The 20,910-nt window shown below is 38.6% G+C and overlaps 1 protein-coding gene across 2 annotated transcripts; it reads left to right on the forward strand.

Annotated features, from left to right (window-relative positions):
• Positions 1–2,795: 2,795 nt before the first annotated feature.
• AADAT (aminoadipate aminotransferase) lies at positions 2,796–18,307 on the forward strand. 2 transcript variants are annotated; one of them, XM_077782908.1, is made up of 14 exons: positions 2,796–2,848; positions 3,489–3,559; positions 5,207–5,375; positions 6,406–6,538; positions 7,227–7,301; positions 8,623–8,832; positions 9,357–9,422; positions 10,549–10,631; positions 11,867–11,963; positions 12,779–12,840; positions 15,095–15,159; positions 15,643–15,749; positions 16,367–16,468; positions 17,655–18,307. In XM_077782908.1, exons 2-14 carry the CDS (start codon positions 3,493–3,495, stop codon positions 17,694–17,696), a joined length of 1,278 nt encoding a protein of 425 aa, XP_077639034.1. In that variant the 5' UTR covers positions 2,796–2,848; positions 3,489–3,492; the 3' UTR covers positions 17,697–18,307. The 2 variants fall into 2 exon arrangements, with proteins under 2 accessions (XP_077639034.1, XP_021409187.1); XM_021553512.2 differs by having other exon boundaries at positions 2,804–2,854; positions 3,491–3,559.
• Positions 18,308–20,910: the final 2,603 nt, after the last annotated feature.

Raw genomic sequence — 20,910 nt, forward strand, 5'->3', positions numbered from 1 at the left:
TTTCTCATGGGCAGCCATTCCAATTCGTCACGATAAAATTCCCACCTTCACATCATAAGGCTAGTTTGACAGCACCACTTGCCAGTTCCATCGTCCTCAACTCGCAAGAAGCATTACCGGCAGCAATTTAACCCGTTCACTAAGACGCGGGCAGCCAAGCTGTTCAGGCAGGACCCTTAATCACAGGTACAAATTACAGCCACATGAAAGACGCCGCTGTGATCCCAGCTGGAATTGCCGCCCCAGAGCGGGAGGCGCTGCCCGCACAGGCGGTGCGCCCGCGCCCCCGTGCGGCCGCCGAGCGCCGGTGCGGCCCGGCCCCGCCACGGATCCCGATCCCGCTGGGATCGCGGCTCCCAACGCTTCGGGAACTGCTCGGCGCCCCGCTCGGGCCGCTGCAGACAGCGCCGGCTTGTCACGCACTCACGTTTAACCCGGGAAGTGATCGCTTCGAACAGGGCACTGTCCAAGCATTACAGAATACATGCTACAACTAACAAATGTATAGTATCCCAGGCTAGAGCGCAGCGCTTGGAGAGAGTTACACTTTGTCCATACACTTTGTCCTCCTCTTAAAAGAAATACTCTGAAATCTTTAGGGGAAAAGGAAACAGCAAAGTAACAATATTTACCTAATCTCCCTGTTCTTCTTAAATCAAATTGCTTTTGGCTTTTTTGTTCTGCTTGCTTGGGTTTTTTTAACACATAAGTGGATAGAGCACATAGCAAGTTTAGAAAGAGGTAGTACAGTTTCAGATGACAGGAGAAACTAACAACAACCATATGTAACCTTGCCGATGCTTCGTGAATTATGCAAGACTTGCATCGAATCATTACTGTTCTAAATGTGCACGTAATAAAGACAGCAAAGACACGACTTCCTACACAGTAGTAAAACAGAGCACTCAACTTGTGGTTGCTAAGGAATATAAACAGTGATGCAGAGAACTGCTAGATTAATCCAGCTGGGATAGACATCCAAACAATTGTACACCTTTTTTTTTTTTTTAATTTATTTCAATAGAATGACACCATAATTGGCTAAGAGACCAGACAGAGCCCACAAAAATCCACGGAAAATGGAAAACCATCCCTTGACTTCTCTGGGCTTTGGTCTGTGTCACAATCTGCAACACTGACAGCCAGGAAATGAAAAAACAGAATTACATAGAAAGCAGTTCAAATTCAATCAGTCTTTCACAGCCAGAACCCCACAGAAATTCAATATCTCTCCATTTGCTATTTCACATTTATATACGCATCTTTTACTTTTTGTCTGTACATCACACAATTAGAAGGCAATTACCTAAATTATAAATTCTTCAGATCATTAAAGCTGTCAACAAAATTTGATTTTCAGCGTAAGAGCATTCACACATCAACCAAAAAAACAATTTTTCCTGACTGCATCCAAAACTTGACAAGAATTCCATTTCTATTTCAATCTATTCCATCTAAATATGAAGCCTTTCAGCAGATCCAAATACTGCATAGTCACCCAAATTAAAGAAGCAGGGAGAAAAAAAGATAACTTGATAAGGCACCTCTTTTGTAGAGACATTTTGCTCTCATACCTCAGTTTTGCCTTCAGCAAGTTTTGGAAGGTTCCAATTAAAACATACTTTGAGCACTGTGCACAGTAAAGCCTGGTGATTTCCTTAATTAAATGCCTAGAAATGCACTGGAGCCTAGAAATGCTCCAATGCTCAACCCATCCAGTATTTTTACTCTCCTGCCTCCAAGTTAACTACAAAGACCTATATGTTGCAAAGCACAGCTGATTTTGCATGTTCTTGCACTGATTTGTTTCAGACTACTTTACACCTAGACCCCTTAATAGCATTTTTCACTCAGGAGCAAGGGCCATGGCAACCCCAGAGTGCTGGAGTCCAAAGCCATGACTAGAAAATGACACTGTGTCTCTGCACCTTTCTAAGCAGCAGCAGCAGCAGCTACACTGCCATTACAGGAGCTGCACAAGCAACAGCATGTGATGCCCAGCGAGGAGGGACATGTCACACCACCCCCCTGCCTTCCTTTCCACTCATCTGTGGAAACCCTACTCATCTGTGGGGGAAAAAAATAACCTACAGATATCACACATCAAACTTTGTTTCCTTTTATGAGCAAAACTTTTAGTGGAAATATCATAAAGTTGATTGAAGTGTGACCATTACCATTATGAGGGAGGTGATTCTGCCCCTCCACTCCACCGTTACAAGACCTCCCACCCAGAGTGCCCCCAGCACAGGAAAGATTATGACCTGTTGGAGCAAGGGCAGAGGAGTAGCATGAAGGCTGGAGAACCTCTTCTATGAAGACAGTCTGAAAGAATTGGGGTCATTCAACTGAAGAATTCAGGGACGCCCTACAGCACCTTCCAGTACTCAAGGGGACTACAAGAGTGCTGGAGTGGGACTTTTGACACCTGCCAATGGCTGGGTGTAGTGTCCCAATGGTGGGAATGGCTTCAAATTCAGAAAGAGTAGGTTTAGACCGGACAATAGGAAGAAATTCTTAACTGTGAGGGTGATGAGACACCGCCGCAGGTTTCCCAGAGAAGTTCTGGATGCCCCACCCCGAAAACCATTCTGTGATTCTCCGTTTTCCCGCAGCGCCGGCCAGGGCGCGTGTGGTCCGGGCCGGCTCGGGCCACACGCGCCCACGGCGGGTCCGAACCCGATCTCACACACACACACACCCACGGCGGGGCCGAACCCGATCACACACACACACCCACGGCGGGCCGGCCCGGCACACGCCCGCCCACCGCGGGGCCGGCACTGCCCGCTCCGCCCGCCCCAGCCCGCAGCAGCTCCGCGCCCGCGCCGCTGGGGCAGCGAAGTTAAGGGAGGTATTCTTAGGAGCACGAGATGGGTTTTTCCAAAGCGTTCGTGCTCGGTAGATCGTTTCCGATATCTGCCGGAATGTGCGTGTTGCCGTCGCTGTTCTGCCCTTCTGTTTAATTTCTCTGCTTGCTTTCCTTTCGAAGGAGATGCCTTCTTCTGGCCTCTCCGGGCCTTCGTGCTTCCTGCTGGACTGTAGTTCACTAGCCGCTGGATAGTGAACTCTGTGGGCACCAGGGAAAAGGAGGAAAACACTCATCAGATGTATTTGAAAGACATTCATAATGATCCTTTGCAAAAAAAAAAAAAAAAACACTTCTAACTTGACGAGGGTTGCAGCTTATAATGATAGCTTGCAATCCTAAAAGCACTTCAAATGCAGCGCTTAATGCAGCTAAATAAAGCTGGACTCCCATTAAATAAAAAGAGCTGATGGTAGTTTAACTTCCATCAGATCTTCGGATTTGTAATTTGCTATTAAAACTCCAGAGCCTGCAGTAAAGGGGGTTTTTCCTGCTCACTGGCATACTACAAATTACCCAGATCAAAAGCATTACTTGTGGGAGATGCACATGCTAAAAGCACATTGCCGATCTTATTCCCTTTTCTAGCTTCATGTCCAACTAATTATTCTTTCTCCATAGATATGAATTACTCTAGGTTCATCACCACTGTGAGTGCAGCAAGAAAAGCATCTCCAATAAGACTGCTGAGTGAGTACATATCCCTTCTTCCCAGTTTCTCTGAAAGAATCATTCTGTGTTCTGATCTGTGCTGGAGTATCATGGCTTAAGACTTTAAAAGGTGTGAAAGAAAACCAAGCTGTAAGCTGACAAAGCAACGTGACTTTGGTCAAGCAGAGATGCCAAGCAGGTATAAAGAAAAATAAAGTGAATAGCCTTGAACCATTTCAGAAACCCATCCAGACAAACAAATTAGTATTACCACTTTAACAAGTGTATGAAAAGCTTCTGCCACTGTCTCTGAACCCAGGCTTTTGATGCTGTTTGCAACTGAGTTTATGTTGTGTGTCCAGGAGCAAGCAACTGCTAATTGACTTGAAATTCAGTCCCAGCATGTTTATTTCCACCTCATTTTCCAGTATCCTGTTCACATCCATAAATGCCTCAGCACCCCCACTCTCTCAGTATTACTGCACTTTCCTTTTCCATATTAATCTATCTTTAGGCTACAGCATTACATTGTCTTCCATGTGACAGATGGAGAAGCTTAACTGCCTACTTGTTTACTCAGCTGAAACCCACAGAGACCTGACAGAATCCAAGCATGAGACATACATCACTAGTTAAGCCTTCAGGGGCCAATTTCCCCTCTTGGTAAGGGGCTGGCATTTGCTGTACTGCTTAAAATGCTTCATACAGGTACAGCTCAGTCATGCAATTCACTCTAGGCAGGCTCTTTTTCAAGTGATACGTTAATATACATCATAGCAAAAGTACTGAGCAGCACAGTTCCTGTAGAAAGATATCCTGAGCCTACAGTTTTGATGACAAAGTAAATCTCTCTTTACCAGGCCAAAAGTCACAGGCATAACACAAATTGGTGAAATAACTGATAAGAATTAACTCCCCATGTTCAGGTCTGCTAATAATACTGGAAAATAAACTTGGTAACAGGCCACTTTTAAGCCAGATCTGGTGTCATCTGTCCTCTCATATCTGATGTAAAACTGCCAAGACAGCATGAATGCCACATCGCGAGTTCTTAGATTTAATGCAATCAAGTGCCCTTGCTGGATTAAGGTCTGGTCTGCATTACATAGATTGGATCTGAATGATTGTGAAACTGTGACTTAAACGCAGGAATTAAGATTTTCTTCATAGCAAATTACTTACACAGTGCCTTTGCCACTAAAACTGGGCTGCCAGAAACATTTCCATTCCATTATAGAAAAGCTATAATCATCTGTCAGTATAGCTGCCAGATCAGCTGAAGTGAAACTGAATGAAAAACAGAACAAAAAACAAAGCCATTCAAGTCAGTCTAAACAGACTATCATTTAGATTTTAAATTCTTGAAACTCAAAAGACATCAGTCATGACAGTTTTTATATAGAACTGTCCAGATTGGTCCAAAATAAGTTAAAAATAGCTTTTTTAACTTAAAATTATTTTTTTAGTCAGACCTAAGAGTATCTCCTTCCTGGGGGCCTCAAACACCTATTTAATCCAAGCAGAAAACTGAGTTCAAGAAGAGTTATCCTTTTTAATTCATGATAGCTAAACAAGTAAATTGAAAAATAGAACAAGTTTTCTGGGCCATTACTAAATATTGATTAAAGGATATGACTACCATTATAATAATAAAATAGTAACCAAAGTGTTTTCCTTTTACTCTAGCTGAATTGATGCAGAAGTCTCCTCCATCTCTCATCTCTCTGGCTGGAGGGGCACCAAATCCTAATCTTTTTCCGTTTAAGAGGGCAACTGTTGACATTGGACATGGAACACCTATTGAGATTGGGGAGGATCTGATGAAGAGAGCTCTCCAGTACTCAGCCTCAGCAGGGTATCTGTCACAGCTGCCTGCACTTCAAGACACCAGAAGCTAAGGGTCATTATGCCCTTTATTGCATTAAGTCACCTGTGTTTTTAAAACCTGTTCATAAAGCCTTTTTTTTCCAAAAATAGGTTCTTCCTAAAACCCATGTTTGTTTTTTTTTTCAATTTGCCTCACTATTTACATTTGAGTTCCAGTGGAAAATTTTGCAATGGGTTATGTAAAAAGAAAAAAAAACCCACTTAAATCACTTAAACCCCTAATCCTAGTATTTCTTAAGACAGAGTATTTCCTGGCTATTAGTATTTGAAAATCCAGACACCCAAAACAGATATTATTTAAAAGATACTGCATTACAACACATAGTTTTGGAGGTTTTTTTGGAGTATTTCTTTTCATTTGGCACCATATACTAAAGTCAGTATATAAAACTTGTGGTAGTTGAGAGGAGGTATTTATAGAATTGTCATTTTTGGTACAAAAATTGTATATCATTATATTGCTTTAGTGCTCATGTAAACTTCTCAGCAGACAGCACTGAGTCAGGTGAGGACAGGTTTGCAAAAATACTTGGGTACCTACAGAGACACATGGGGCATCAGTTAAAACTTTTCTTAATATATAAATGAACCAGCCATTTGTGAACATCCTACAAGATCTTGAGACATTTTCTAGAAAACATGTTTTAGAAATTGTAATCTGCAGCAGGTTACAAGCAGCATTAAGAACTTTGTCACACTGCCACGTTTGAGTACAGAATGATAATTTCTGGGAGTGAGTATTGTTCAGCCTCCACCCTGTTTCGTCCTTGGCAAATAATTTCTGCCCAGATTTCACTGTGATAACTTGGTATGGACCACAGGTGCTCATCTCATTTTCTTAATTTCATAAAGCAGTCATAGCAATTGCGTCTAAGTGTCTCTGTGTGACAGTTGCAATCAAAGTCAGGACTGCATGCTGGATTTGGCAGGGATTTAGAGGAATAGGCTAGCTTTGGCCTTTATAAGGTCTTAGATATGCCTTCTTATTCACGTTTCAGGATTCCAGAATTGTTGTCTTGGCTAAAAGATTTCCAGCAGAACTTGCATGATCCTCCCACAGCCAATTACAGTCCTGAGCAAGGACGGATGGAAGTGTGTGTCACAACTGGCAGCCAAGAAGGCTTGTCTAAAGTAAGACCAAAAGATTCACGTGTTAGAAGCATTTCATTCAGATAGATGTTTATTCTTCCATCAGTTCAGTTGTATTCAGCATTAAGTGCCCTCTATAACTATGTGCATGGTACAGCTCCATGTACTCTTTCTCCATAGATATTAATTACTCTAGGTTCATGTAGAAGATAAAGGAAATTAAGTAAAATTGGAGTGGCATTCTAGACTGTCAGGACTGCATGAAAGTTCAGGTAACCAAAGAGCCTGTGTAGGAAAAACGCTATAAGGTAACATACCATGTTACTCAAGTAGTGCAATAATAAGTGCATAGATACTTTACCATAATTCTGTTTTAAATATGTATGTTTCTTCTAGTATTTACTTCCTGATTTTTTGGGTTTTTACTTCCTGAAATAATTACCTTCTCCAGTCGACTGTCACTGCTGTTTAGTTGTTTATTTCTATAACTTGTACAGTAGAAAGGGTGCTTCAGAACACAGTCTTTCCATGTCAAGTTGGTAATCTATCTTAATTTGGCTCTAAAGCAGATTTTTCATCTGTTTGTTGCCTTTCTCACAGACAGGATAACTATAGGGTTAGGGAATTACTACTATCTAATCAAGATTTTTAATCCCACTAAGAAGTCAAAAGTATGAAGCACATGTCCAAAAACTGAGCAATCTTTAAATCAGAATCTTTTCTGTTGCAGGTGTTTGAAATGCTCATTAATCCTGGAGACAACATCCTTTTGGATGCACCCACATATGCAGGAACACTAGCAGCTGTAAGTTATTCCTTAGCTACAAAACATTGTGAATGTTACATTTGAACTAAACAGCAGTTTAGGCACTAGTCAGTACCTGTTCTGCAGTGTTATAAACACTGTCTGTTTTTGCCATAAAAACATATCTAACACTCAACTCATTTTAGTGTCCAACCAGTTAAGTTCATAAATATTAACTCATAGAAGGTTTTCTACTAAAAGTTATATGAAAGCTATTTGAAGTTCCTCTTCTAAACACTAGTTCATTCAAGGGTTAAGATCACATATGGGACTGGAAAGAAAGCCATCAGGACCTAGTTTGGTTTAAAAATTAAATTTATAACAAGTGGGTGTGTTAATACGTCAGCATGTTTACCTGAAGTATTTCATGATCAGAGTATACAATAGCTATAAATAGTATCATATTGGAATATATACTGAAACACCCATATACGACTACGAAGATATTAATTAGTGAGAACTATACAAAAGAAGCAAAGTTTATTTCTGAGAAGTAGTTTAATCAGTATAAAATTAAATGTCAGCTCAAAATACATAAGACCTGCAAGAAGGATTAGAATAAATACACCACAAATTCAGTTGTTCCCCCTTGCATCAAAACAAATTGTTATTACTTACTGTCTTCAATTTGAATATATAGTCTAATCAGCTGTACTTCTTAAGGAGTGTATTTTGACAATGCAGCAGCTTGCAGTTTTACCTAAAAATGCAGAGCACTACATGGTACAAATTGAAATTCCACAGAGGAGAGACAGCAAGATTTTTCATTGGTATTTTACCTATATTTTTTCATACTGCTGTCAACATGTCAATGCAGTAGCATAATTTCATTCTCCTTTGTATTGCTGAATATGTCTGTTGAGAGAACAGATTTTGTGCCCTTTGTCAGGGAAGAGTAGCTTAAAGCTCTGACTTTCCACAAAAGGAGGGCATAAATTGTCAGTAGGAAACAAAGGCGCTGTGACCTTAACTGTCTGTGGTGAGAGTATGGGAAGTCCTGAGAGAACAGTTCAGATTTACAAACTCCCTTTCTGCTTTGAAAACCAAATATGATTTCCTAGAGAAGAGCAGCAATTGAACATAGGACTTAGCCATTTTCTCCGAGTTGACTTAGTAGAACAGATAAAGAGCAATGTGGTAAGTTTGACAAGCCTCACAGCAAATTAAGGCAAACTTTTATTTGACTCATGAGCAAATGGAGCTTGAGGTATTTATAAAATCAAAAAGAAAGACTTTGTATTGATGAAATGTTACGGAGCAATGACAAAAGGAAGACCTTTGAATTACACAATTGTGACAGTTTTGTTCCTTCTATCAACAGCTGAGACCCTTGGGTTGTAATATAATTAATATTCCTAGTGACCAACATGGCATTATTCCAAAAGCTTTAGAAGAAATTCTGTCTGCTTGGAGCCCAGAGGATGTAAAAAATTGTAGCAATCACCTCCCCAAATTCCTATACACTATTCCAAATGGATGCAACCCAACTGGCAACTCACTGACCACAGAGCGCAAAAAGGAGATTTACCAGGTATGGAGCTGTGCTCTTGTGAACCTTGTAGGTGGAAATAGATAAATATCAAGTCTTGTTTCAGCTGAAGGTATCCCATGTTTGGTATTTGGGCCCATTATTGGTACAGTAGACATTCCTCCCAGAACTTGTTTCTAGCAGAATCTCTATCACAGCAGCTCTTCAGAGGTAGTCTATGCCTTAGGTAAATTGTTTTCCAATGGTAACCCATTGGCAGGTGATACCTTTGCCATGGGCTTCTAACTGGGCTTATTGTATGTGGCCTGCACAGTTTGAATGCTACATAGAACAGAGTTTCAGGTGCATACCAGGGTCTGTGTACTACAGGTACTATGATTACTCTTACAATTTTTTGATATCTAAATTGGGCACTTGAAGACTTCTCATCATGGGGGCTTCTATATAATGATGTTCAATCAATGAAACCATAATATGATGCTGGCTGAAAAAAAAAAAAACACCTGACTGAATTTGCCATGTGTTTAACTTTTATTCCTTTTGTTACTTTTTATTAATTTATTTAGCTTGCAAGAAAATATGATTTTCTCATAATAGAAGATGATCCTTACTACTTTCTTCAATTTGAAAAGGTAATTTTTCTTCCATAATCCTTAGTAACACCTTTTCTGGGGAGAAACTAAAGTTTTACGAAGTTTGAGCCCTTACTACTGCCTCTTCTTCATGTCCTACCAAGGCAGTTGTAGGCCTCGCAATCTGTACTGTTTCAGTAATTTTCCCCTTTGTGGTATTTTATATCCTGTTAATTAGTGGTTCAAATTTCTCAAGCCTCATACAGGATAGAATTTTTCAGTAATCAGAAAATGACAAAGAATTTGCATTCAGAGCAAAGCAAGTATGTCACTGAAGCAGCACTTGAAATTTGCAGCCTCTTAATGTTCCTTTCTCCCTGTCTCTTCTTTCATTCAGCAGAAGTCTACTCTGCATCTACCGTACCCCATTTTTATCCTTTTGCCTTTTGGAGAAACTGGGAGTTCTCCCAGGTGCCACATAGAGTGCTACTGGATAGACAGCTTCCCTTCTTGTAAATTTTCTGCAAATTTCACATGTGAATCTAAAGTTAGTCAGTCTTTAAAAGTACCTAACTTCAGAAATCAAAACACATCTTACAAAGCACTAGAACATTGGTAGAAGATTTTGAAATACGTTTTTATGGAAGGAGGCAATAAAACTGCCTCACTTATCCTTTGCATAGTATTGTGAAGCTTTGTAAGAAAATGTACGAGAGGTGGTGTAAAAACAGAATTCTTGGTAAGGAAAAAGTACACTGGACTCAGATCTTCACAATTTGGTCATATTTTCTGATTTCTTTTTTTAATATAGCAAAGCAAAATGCTACAAGGCTCCATTTTAGAAATTGCAGTACCTCTTTACTCCACAAGAAATCTTGGCAGAAAAACCATTATTTCTCTCTCCTTCTTATTGCATCATACCAATACTTAAACTGAACACTTGTGTGCTGAACAGTGGGCTAAGTAATAATCAAAAAATAACAAAAGCTGATTTCTTGAAGACATTCACAGAATATTGTAATCACATCTCAGAAAGCTAGGCTGAGCAATCAGTTGTCAGCAAGTTACTGTAATGTTTTCCTTGGAATATACATTTGAGAAATGAATTGTCTTCCTAGTAAAGAAAATAATTCCATTATAATCCTTACTAGCACCTTGAATTTTATTTTTTATTTTTTATTCCAAGCCATGGGCTCCAACTTTCCTCTCAATGGATGTGGATGGCCGAGTTATAAGGACTGACTCTTTCTCTAAAATTCTCTCATCTGGGTAAGGCCAGCTGCAGACCACTTAGTATTGCCTATTCAGTTAAGATGCAAGACTTCAAATGAAGTCATGAGACATGTCATAGTGTTTTATCATTTACTAACTATCCACTTCTGGAATGAACTTCTGAATCAATGGCTTTTCACAGTCGACTCACTTCTCAGGTCATCTCTCAGCAGTCATTTTACTCCAGGTTCTGTTTCTCTTCTGATGCAGATTCTGAAGCCTCTCCCCCCAGGAAGCCCATTCTTGCAGGCACAGTCTAGGCAGAAAAACAGATACTGGATTCCAGCTCTTTTCCTGAAACTATTAGGAGCTTTTCTCTCTTCTCCTTTCCATTTCCCTTTTTATCTATCTCTTAGTATTCCTGCAAGCTCCCTGAACTTGTAATACAGAAAAGAAACTATCATTATTCACAAACTGCTTATAGGGTTGTACTGAAATCTAGCCTTCCAGATCTTCCAGGTTGTTTCCACCTGCCAGAAAAAGAGCCAGCTTGGCTGTTCTCCATTTCACACAAGTCAATGTATTTGATTTTTACCTTGCTTTTTTCTGTTAACCTAATGGATATGAAAAATGAATGAATTCTGCATTGGTAGCCAGTGGATTATAACCTATCCTAAAGAAAGTGAGAAGACAACATAACACTAAGTGCAATTGCATTTTCAGAAAATGGCATAGCACAGTATTATCTTTTTCAAGGACACACATGAGTTTACTGGTTCCATTTTTCTTCAAATAAAACCTTCAACCAATCTGTAAAGATGGATAATAATTGAAGCATAAGTAACCATCTAGTTTACCATTTATTCCATCATTCCTTCTGCAGTACTGAAAGGGAGAGAAAGAGTAAAGCCATTTGCCACTTATCTGTTTGTCATAAAGCCTAAGCATTCATGATCTTTTATTACAGGAAAACTTGTCTTTCCTTCTATTTGATTCATGTTATCTTTATGGTTGCAGAGGACAGCTTCCAAACATAGATTTTGTCCTAAAGCCTCATAACTAAGAAGCTACTATAAGCATTAAAACCTCTTAAGTGGTTTTTTTTTTTCATTACTTTGATATTCAGCTTCTAAATTGTATAACCTGAGGGCAGTATTAAGATATAGATGAATTTGAATGCATAAGATCCTTACACTATCAATAAAATCATTGTATGTTTTTCTGCATATAACTTGGACAGAGTATTAGTACATTGCATTTCTGTAGTAACTTTATGTTTGTTTGGTTTCCAGTTTAAGAATAGGTTTTCTGACAGGTCCCAAGCCTCTCATCGACAGAGTTGTTCTACACATTCAGGTGTCAACAATGCACACCAGCACTTTCACACAGGCAAGTACCAAGCCACCAAATTAATTGTATTTAGAGAAGACAACGTATCCAAGTTATAAGATACCACAAGCAAACAGCTTTGTACTTTCACAGTTGCTCTGCACTTTTGCAGTTTTGTTTATGCAAAAGTTGACATTCATTGTCAATTCTGCCAAAGGAAGAGAGACTATCATAGAACTCGGAACCAGAGCTAGAGAGTTGTCTCAGGGCACAGATAGTACAGCTGATATCCCTTAACACTCAGATTTCAAGAATCAAGTTTTGAAAAATTTTATCTCTTCCTGATAGGTTTTTTACAACTTCAATGTAAAGCACAGCATGGAAAAAACACTCACTTATTATTTTTTATTCTACTTTTCAATTAAAACAATACTGGCAGCCCACAAAGACATTTCAAAGCAAGCTGACAGCTCCAGCCCCTTTATGTTTAGTAATAAGGAAAGGAGACACTGAACACCTCTAAGTACGGCTTCCGTCTTCCAGCTCCATTAGTTCACCACTGTTAAAGCGGAGAGGCCAATGTGGACAGGAAGGTAAAGCAATATACATTGCCTTCCTCTTTCTCTCCAGTTATCATATTTAGCTCTTCATCCATTTTTCCCTCCCCCCATCCCCACTTCCAAAAACTGCCATGATCCTTGGAGACACTAGTACCATGGACTGTAATAACCATGGCACCTCTGTTTATAAAGGGCTCCAAAAGACACTGCATGCAATTTCATGTCTGGGGAATGTTGAATAGTGCATCTGGCTATGAATCTTTTGATGATTGTGGTTTTAAAACATGGTACTGATGATGTGTTTTATTTCTTTAGATTATGGTATCACAGCTGCTTCAGCAATGGGGACAAAAGGGTTTCTTGGAACATGTAGACAGGTAGGGTTATGTCCTATGCTGAATCCCATCATCTGTCTCTGCTACTTGTTACCTACATCAAGTAGTAGTAAACAAGTCAGAGGAGGTGCGCCAGTATTAGGCCAAGTAGGTCAGACAGATCACCAAGACTGTTGGATTCACACAAGAGCTCTAAAGAGACACAGTGTGAAGTTGTAGACAAACAGGTCAGGGCATGTCACCTACCCCTCCAGGCAGATAATCTGCCAGTCCATTAGCACAGATTGCATGCAGCTCCCACCTGAAGGGAACTTCAGAGGTTCCTGGAAGCTTCAAGCCAGTGAATAAAGTTTAGATCCCTGCTAAAGGGTTAGGGTCTGTAGCAAAAGCTGTGATCTCTGAGCACAAAATCTATTGAGAAAGAGGCAGCATAGCCTTTATAAAGGGAGTTCACTAAGTTAGCATGACTTTACACTTTTGCCATCCTTGATCTCCTGATTGTGGATACTGATGAAAAAACAGGAAGTTCATCTACACACTAAACATTGCCTGAACAATGCCTCTCACTGAGAGAGAGAGAGAGCACTGGGCTACCATCTAACTCACAAGACATTTCTTGCATACTGACTGACACACATTTAGTTTTCATTTATTATGCAAGAGGAGCACAGTTTCTCTTGACAGTCAGTGCATCATTTTATATGCTCTACTTGGATATCATTAGAGCCCCAAATTTCTCACATCAGTAGGAGTGTGCTACACTCTGCAAAGGCCTGTAACAGCAACATGAGCAAAACATGCAAAAAGTTCTTATATCTCACTGTAACAGCCACTTGTGTCCCCTTGATGTTCATACTGTAAACAGCAATTTTTGAAAAAAAACTAAACCAGACACACCAGCTTTAACATTGCTTTGTTTTAAGATTTAGGAATATAAAGAAAAATCTCACAGAGGGACTTGGACCACACTTCAGCTCAACTTCCAGCAGATCCCAAAAAATAAATCCCAAGTGTATTTCTTCACTTACCTCTTTCTTGTAGGTCAAAAGGCAGTCTTATCAAGCCTGAAGACCATTCTTCCACTTAAACTAATGAAAATAGGGTTGCAGTGGGGCAGCTGCAATGCTTTATAACCTTACTGATGAGGCCCCACAGCTGACCGCAGTCTCTTCCAGCTGATTTCATTTGTACAAGGGTGAGGTGTTAGATCAGGCTTTGGAGTAGAAGATTGACTGGTTTTTTTTTGGAGTAGTTACATTTTTGGGTTTCATCTTAGTAATCATTATGATTTCAGCATGTAATAATTAAAATGGTAACAGGATTTGCAATTTTAGCAAAAACTGCACAAAGTAGATTTACTCTTTCATATAGAATGTAGCAATAGATATAGCTGAGCCCCAAAACTGTTTAAGTATCTGTAGATTTTGGTGTTTGTGTGTCAGATGTAATAAAATACATCCAGAAATCAAAACTATTGGTTCAGAAAGTATTTTTGAAAATACAAATGTAAAATTATGTAAATTATGCAAATTACTAAGGATGTTTTCTCAAGACATGGGAACACATTTGCATTTGAATTATGAACTCAGTAGCAGGCATTTCTCTTGTGTCTTCCATTGCACAGCTGTGTCATTTTATGCTGACAAAATCCACTGCACATGATTTGTCCATGGTGAAACTTGGGTTAGGGTCTTTTTTCCCCAAGAAGAGATTAAATTATTTGAAAATTTTACTTGCGCTATGAAGGAAATAGGTTCAAATGCTTAGGAAAGGGGAAGCTGTCAAATAGTTGTGACAGGTTTATCATATGATTTGGTTTTTACCTTGTCAAATGTTATTTCCATGTGTACCTGTTACACAAATTCAACCCAAATGCACAGATATTAAGTCTGTGCTTTTGCATATATTCAAGTCCCTAATTTTCTTCAGTGTGTGTGCTTTGTGCAGTAAATACTATTAACAGGACTTATATCCACTGCCATAATAGAATTTATGTAATATGTAAAAGGTTTCTATGATATGTGTAAAGCTGAAGAAGCAGCCACAAAGGGACTTCCTCTCTCTGATTGATCAGTGCTCTGTTGGAGATGCAGTGAAGCAGTAATGATTTCTTGGCTATGTATACAAGTATTTATACACACAGTATACTGTGTTATGCCCATCTAGGATATTCTTGTATTTCTATTAAACGTGCACTTGAGTTGTTCAAGTAGAAAGGCTTTGTTTCTCCCTTCAGAAACAAATAGACTCTGAAAGGATATGAGTTCATGACTTTCAATTGATAATTTACTTTCAGAGTGGTGGACTTCTACAGGATCCAGAGGAATGCAATGCTCACTGCTGCTGACAAATGGTTAAAAGGTCAGAGTGCAGCGCAAATAATCACTTTTTTTGCCAGCTATTTATCATCTTTGTGCTCAGTAAAAATCACTTAAGTTCATCTCTTGACTGAAGTGACAGATAAGCACTATAAGCAAATCCATTGCATTAAATATTAAGCTTAGGACAAATTCTCTGTTGCTGCATTCTTATGCTTTCTGGTAGGACAGGGAGATAGATGGTGATGAGAAAAAGCTCACCACATTACTATTTAAAGCAATTTTACAAAGAGCCTATGTTTCACTTAGTTATGTTCTTATACTTTCAGTGTTTAAAATCTCTGTCTTTAAAAAATCTCTGAAATAGTGACCTTAATTTAAAAGAAAATACAAAAAATCACTATAGTAATAATAATGTTTGTATCAGCAAATCTAAAACATCAATGAATCTGTGATGTTTCCATTAGAAGTGGGGCATAAGTTTCTTGCTTGATTCCATTTTCTCTCTCTCTCTCTCTTTCTCTAGATTTGGCAGAATGGTACCCTCCTGCTGCTGGCATGTTCTTATGGATCAAAATAAAGGGCATTTCTGATACACAGCAGCTGATAATGGAAAAGGCTTTGAAGAAAGAAGTATGACATGTGATTTAACGCCTTATGATCTTAAAATAAAAACAGGGAGGGATAAAATATCTGTATCTATCCACATGTGAACATATAAAAAAGCAGGGGGACTTGCTGTGCAGCATTATTAAGTCTGCAAGTCAGGCGCTATGGCATAGTTACTGATTAGCAAAATATTTTCACAACTCTATTCAAATGTTGGTATTTTATCAGTTTACTCAAATTGAAACCAATATAACATATGGTACAATATGTCATTGTATATGACATATATCTATAACACATATATACCTATATGGTGGCTGTTGACCAATTTTTTTTTAATGAGAGAAATTAAATTTTGTTTTATTTCTCCAAATCCAGCACTGAGTAAGCTGCACTCTAGGTGCTTCTAATCATTGTGATGATATGAACGAGGCCTGGTAACCAAAACCAAAGACCCTTTGGTTTTATTATGAAAAATCTGGTTACACATTGCATATTTTTGTTGTCTCATTCAGGAAAAAAGAATACGCTACACCATGTTCACACTTATAAGAGTGTAAGCACTAAGTTTTCTCAAATTTAATTTAACATAGTGTTTTAAAAATGTGGTAATAACTGTGTGGTTATTCACTTTTTTGTAGGTATTACTGGTTCCTGGAGGAGCATTCAATATTGATAGTTCAGAGCCTAGTTCTTATGTCAGAGCCTCCTTCTCTCTGCCTTCTCCTGCCCAGATGGATCTGGTGAGATATTCTTTTTTTTACATTCTTATCAAGACAGTTTCTCACACAGTGAGAATGCTCCTTTATTTTAACATCCTTCTCCTTATATTTTTTCTTGAATGTTAGAGGCTTCAGTCTGTAGTGATTGAGCAGTACTTTCACAGCAGTGTTAGCTGTTCCTTAAGCAAGATACTCATCCAAATTATCTGCAAGATAATAAATTTTTAGGACTACTTAGAATTTTTCTATGTATCTGATACATACAGTGTCTCACACTTAAACCTCCCAGACATTATTTATAAATGCTTTACTGAAGCCAGAGTATTTGCTTAAGCATTAGCAGGTATCATGTATCTTTCAGACTTTGGATTCCCGAGATTCTGAGATTGAATTACTTGTGTTCTTTTTTTTGTGTGTGTTGCTAATTCTTTGTAAGAAAGACTATTGTTTTCCTTCATACAATTAACATGCATGCTTTATTTATTTTTTTTTTATTTATTTATTTAATATTGTTCCTGATATTATTATCAGGAACTAATCTTTTATGTGTTTTAGGTGCATTTTTGATGTTATTTGGCTCTATCGATATAATCAATGGGAGAAAAGATAGGAGACATTTATTTGTGCAGATTTAATACTGATTTGATTGGGGTGCTTGAAACAGTTCAGTATTTGTAGTTGTACTTTTATGCAGTTGTGAAGGCTTATAACAGATAAGTGCTTCTATTGCCCTTTTAGTTCTTCTGTATTTTTTCTGTTTTTTCCTTTTTCTTTGTTAAATTAATTAATAACCATACTATTGACAGTCAAGCTGTATTTTTATATGCTTCCCCACTCAACTGTTCTTCCTTTTTTTCACTTTTGGAGTCCCCGGGCAGTAATATTAAGTTAAAAGAGATACTCTTTCAGGGATCACTAGTTTATTAAAAGTTACATCTGAACTCCAAATAACCTTTGAACATCAAGATATACATTTTTCTGTTTCAGAAATCTCTGCCTTTTATTTTCTAGCAGAGAATCAGAAGCTTTGTGCAGTCAAAGCCCATACATGATTTTATAAAAGGAAAAGAGAGAATATCAGCAGAACTTTACATTATAAAATATTGATTCTATATGGTTAGGACAATTTTAGGAGCTTTACAGGTTTCATGTGTTCCCTATTCATGTAATGCTGAAATATAAATGTGACCCATATTTTTTATTGCAGGCCTTCAAGAGACTGGCTGACCTCATAAAAGAATCTTTGTGAAAAAGCTAAATAGAGCCCTTGCAGTAACAAAAGTCATGTCCAGAAAATATTTATTAACATTTGGATTTCATCAGAACACTTTATAAGTAAGCACAATAAAGTGGATGCTTCCTTAGATCTTTTCAGCTTAAAACAAATGACAAAAAATGAAAGTTGAAATGAAACAATTTGCCTAATATTTTTTGACAGGGCATTGCATGACTAAATTCAGAAACATTTAAATACTCAAAACCAGAATGTTCTATTGCCCATAAAATCCATGGTTTTGTTAGATTTGAATTGATTTTTGTTCTGACTTTTGTTTTCCATTTGAGCTGGGAAACAAAAATCACTTACTTAGAAAGTTGCACTTGAAGTGGTGTTAGCCAGTGTTACTTCTCACTATTAATCTCAACTGATACATTCATCCAAAATCTTATGTTGGACTTGTCTCATGTGTCACTTCTGTTCTTGTCCTACTGTATGACATCTGGTTTTAATGATTTGAGGATTAGTAATTAATTTTACTGAAGTTTTGTCAGATGAAGCTGCTGTAACTATGTTAAAAAAATTGATCCAGCAAAATGAGGCTTTGATTACAAATAAGCCGAAGTCCCTTGCAATTTGTAAAAGGTATTCTGATTGCTGGTTTTTACTTCAGTCTGTGAATAATTACTCTGTACCTGTAGAAAATCTCTGGTTTGCCAAGGCATGTGGATGTACTAAAGGAACTACTCATAGTTATGCAGTCAGATGTGGTTTTGATTGGAGAGTGTAAGTAACTGAACAGGGGACCTGGTGGAATGGACACTACCCTGACACTGCCTGATGCAAACAAAATTAAAAAATAAAGAAATGTTTCAGTCTCTTAGCCCTTGGTTGTTGTCATCCCAAACATTTGATACTCAGCATCAGGTATAAAACCTTCAGAAAGTTTCAACAGAACTAATTCTCCAAGACTTTCCATTTGGATTGGTGACTTCAGTTTTACTTACTCTTTGGATGAAAGCACTGTGATCTTCCACCAATATCAGATGGCTGTTTCTTTATGTGCAAGTGTTCAGAATTTCAAAATAAAACATTGTTCAAGGACCTGGCTAGCCATTCAGCAGCCCAGGCAACCCAAGCAAATAAGGGCCAGGCACAACCTTTCTTCTTTGGAAGTTTCACAACACAAATTATTACTACAAATTATTATTGTTATTACAAATTATTGTAATCCTTAAAATAAGTTTCGTTCCCTCTTTTCCCCTACTTGTAAATAGCATGTGTCACAACAAACTAACACAGATGTATGCCTTCCCAGCATCCCTCCCACTGGCAGGATCATTCCAGTGCCTCCAGCCCAGCATCAACTTTTCATGTCTGCCTGGAGCCTTTTAATTTAGTCACACGTCCACAACATCTTGAGCAGCATATCTAAAATCAGTCGTTTGCTCAGTTCCCAGGTTACTATGGCTTTGAGGTAAATCCACTGGAGAGGAACCGATACAGGTGGGCAAGGGGGTGCAGTGGATGGGGCTGGCTCCTCCAGAGTCAGGCTGGGCTGGGGCAGCCAGCACCCACAGAGTCCCAGATCTGCTCTCAGGGTGCCAACACTGTCTTTGAAGACAAATTTGTCCCATTTTACATGGTTTAATAGTGCTAATGGGGGATCCAAACTAGAACTGCCTCCTGTGCAGTGCCGCTCAACAGGAACTATTCACATCTCAACTCACTTTCATAAGGATGTGTAGAAATGATGAATACTCTAATGTTGCAATCAGCCAATTTTTATCTTGGGCTCAATAGCAAAAATTATTTTATACAACAACAAATTGATATGACTGTTTAATTAAAATAATATTTTTATAGAGGAATAAATGTAAACATAATTTAAGACTGATTTTTGTTCTCAGGTAAATGCGATTGTCAAATATTTTGGTCATATTGTCATTCATCCAAACCTGAATTCAATAAACATAATCAAAATACCATTATTAAGGCTTAAATTGGTGATGTGTTGAATAAAACACCTCTTAATTTTCAGAGATCTAAATGTTCATTTGGTTGAATGTAAACAAAATGCAATTCCATTTGTGACACATTGCATGGTCTTGCTATCAGCTAATTTAATTTAGAGAGAGGGGTTTTTTTCCCCAACTGTATTGAAGCCTCTGCAATTAAATTAATGTCCTGAACAATGCAAATTGAACAATGGCAGTGAAATCCTATATGTACATGCTGTTTCCATGAACCTCTTAAATGCATATTTTCTGGTCTCCTAGGAGAGCTTTCGCTGTTATTAAATGTTCATGGAGGAAGCCACTTGAGACAAAAGGAAAAGAGTGGGCAGCATATCCGTGTAAGAAGAAATTACATGGCAAATTGAAAGTTTTGGGTTTCCCTTCTCATTTCATCTGTCCACCAGCAAATAACCCCTCTCATTCATAGCTGGGTTCAAGCCATCTGATGCAAGTGACACAATCTGCCAGTGGGGAAGAGAGGAGACAGAGGAAGGGAAGGGCAGGGCTCAATGCGGGGAGCACAGCCCCTGGTGCTGCCCTGGTGGGGGCACTTGAGGAGGAGGAGGGTGCTGCAGTGCTGGAGAGAGCTGCCTGCCATGGGCAGCCCCCGCAGCCTGCCTCTCACCTCTGAGTGAGCATTTAGCTGCCCCCTCTCTTGTACCTGCACTGCGGTTCCACTGCATTTTCACACTTTTGGCAGATGAAAATCACCTAGAAATTCTGGGCAATCTCTGGACGCTTACAGATTCTATTTGCGTTTTTTAAAATCTTGTATTTCAATTCTACTGGTATTTAAAAATCTTAACCTATAGACCTGCAGTTCTTTTGGTCCTGCCTTTGCAGTCTGGACTGCGACCCACTGAGCCAAATATGTAAAGGAACTCCATTGAGCTGTGTTGTGGATGTCCTAATCTGTCTTGTTTTCTTTATTGTCCAATAACAGGTTTTGAGCAGCCCACTCTAGATAGTCTTATATGGGAATAGAACAGTTGCAGTGTTTGAACTGTAATTATTCTGAATAAAAATGCAAAGAAACATGCATTTTCATTCTTCTAATACTGCTCCCAGGAATACCATGCTGTACCTCATTTTTCTCCTAATGATTATGGAAACTGTTGTGCAATCCTGCAAAGCACAGAAGTCACAAGGAGAGAAGAATATGGGTCTTGCTGATTCTTTTCAAGAATTAATATCCCAGAAACATGTTAATAAATCTGACTACAGCTAGA

This window comes from Lonchura striata, chromosome 4 (assembly GCF_046129695.1).
Source record: "Lonchura striata isolate bLonStr1 chromosome 4, bLonStr1.mat, whole genome shotgun sequence".
NCBI classification, from domain to species: Eukaryota; Metazoa; Chordata; class Aves; order Passeriformes; family Estrildidae; genus Lonchura; species Lonchura striata.

Coding starts and splice junctions, on each gene's coding strand:
- AADAT (XM_077782908.1), top strand. CDS start 3,493: ATGAATTACTCTAGGTTCATCACCACTGTGAGTGCAGCAAGAAAAGCA. Junction 3,560..5,206: donor ATCTCCAATAAGACTGCTGA/GTGAGTACATAT, acceptor CTTTTACTCTAG/CTGAATTGATGCAGAAGTCT. Junction 15,750..16,366: donor AAAAGGCTTTGAAGAAAGAA/GTATGACATGTG, acceptor ACTTTTTTGTAG/GTATTACTGGTTCCTGGAGG.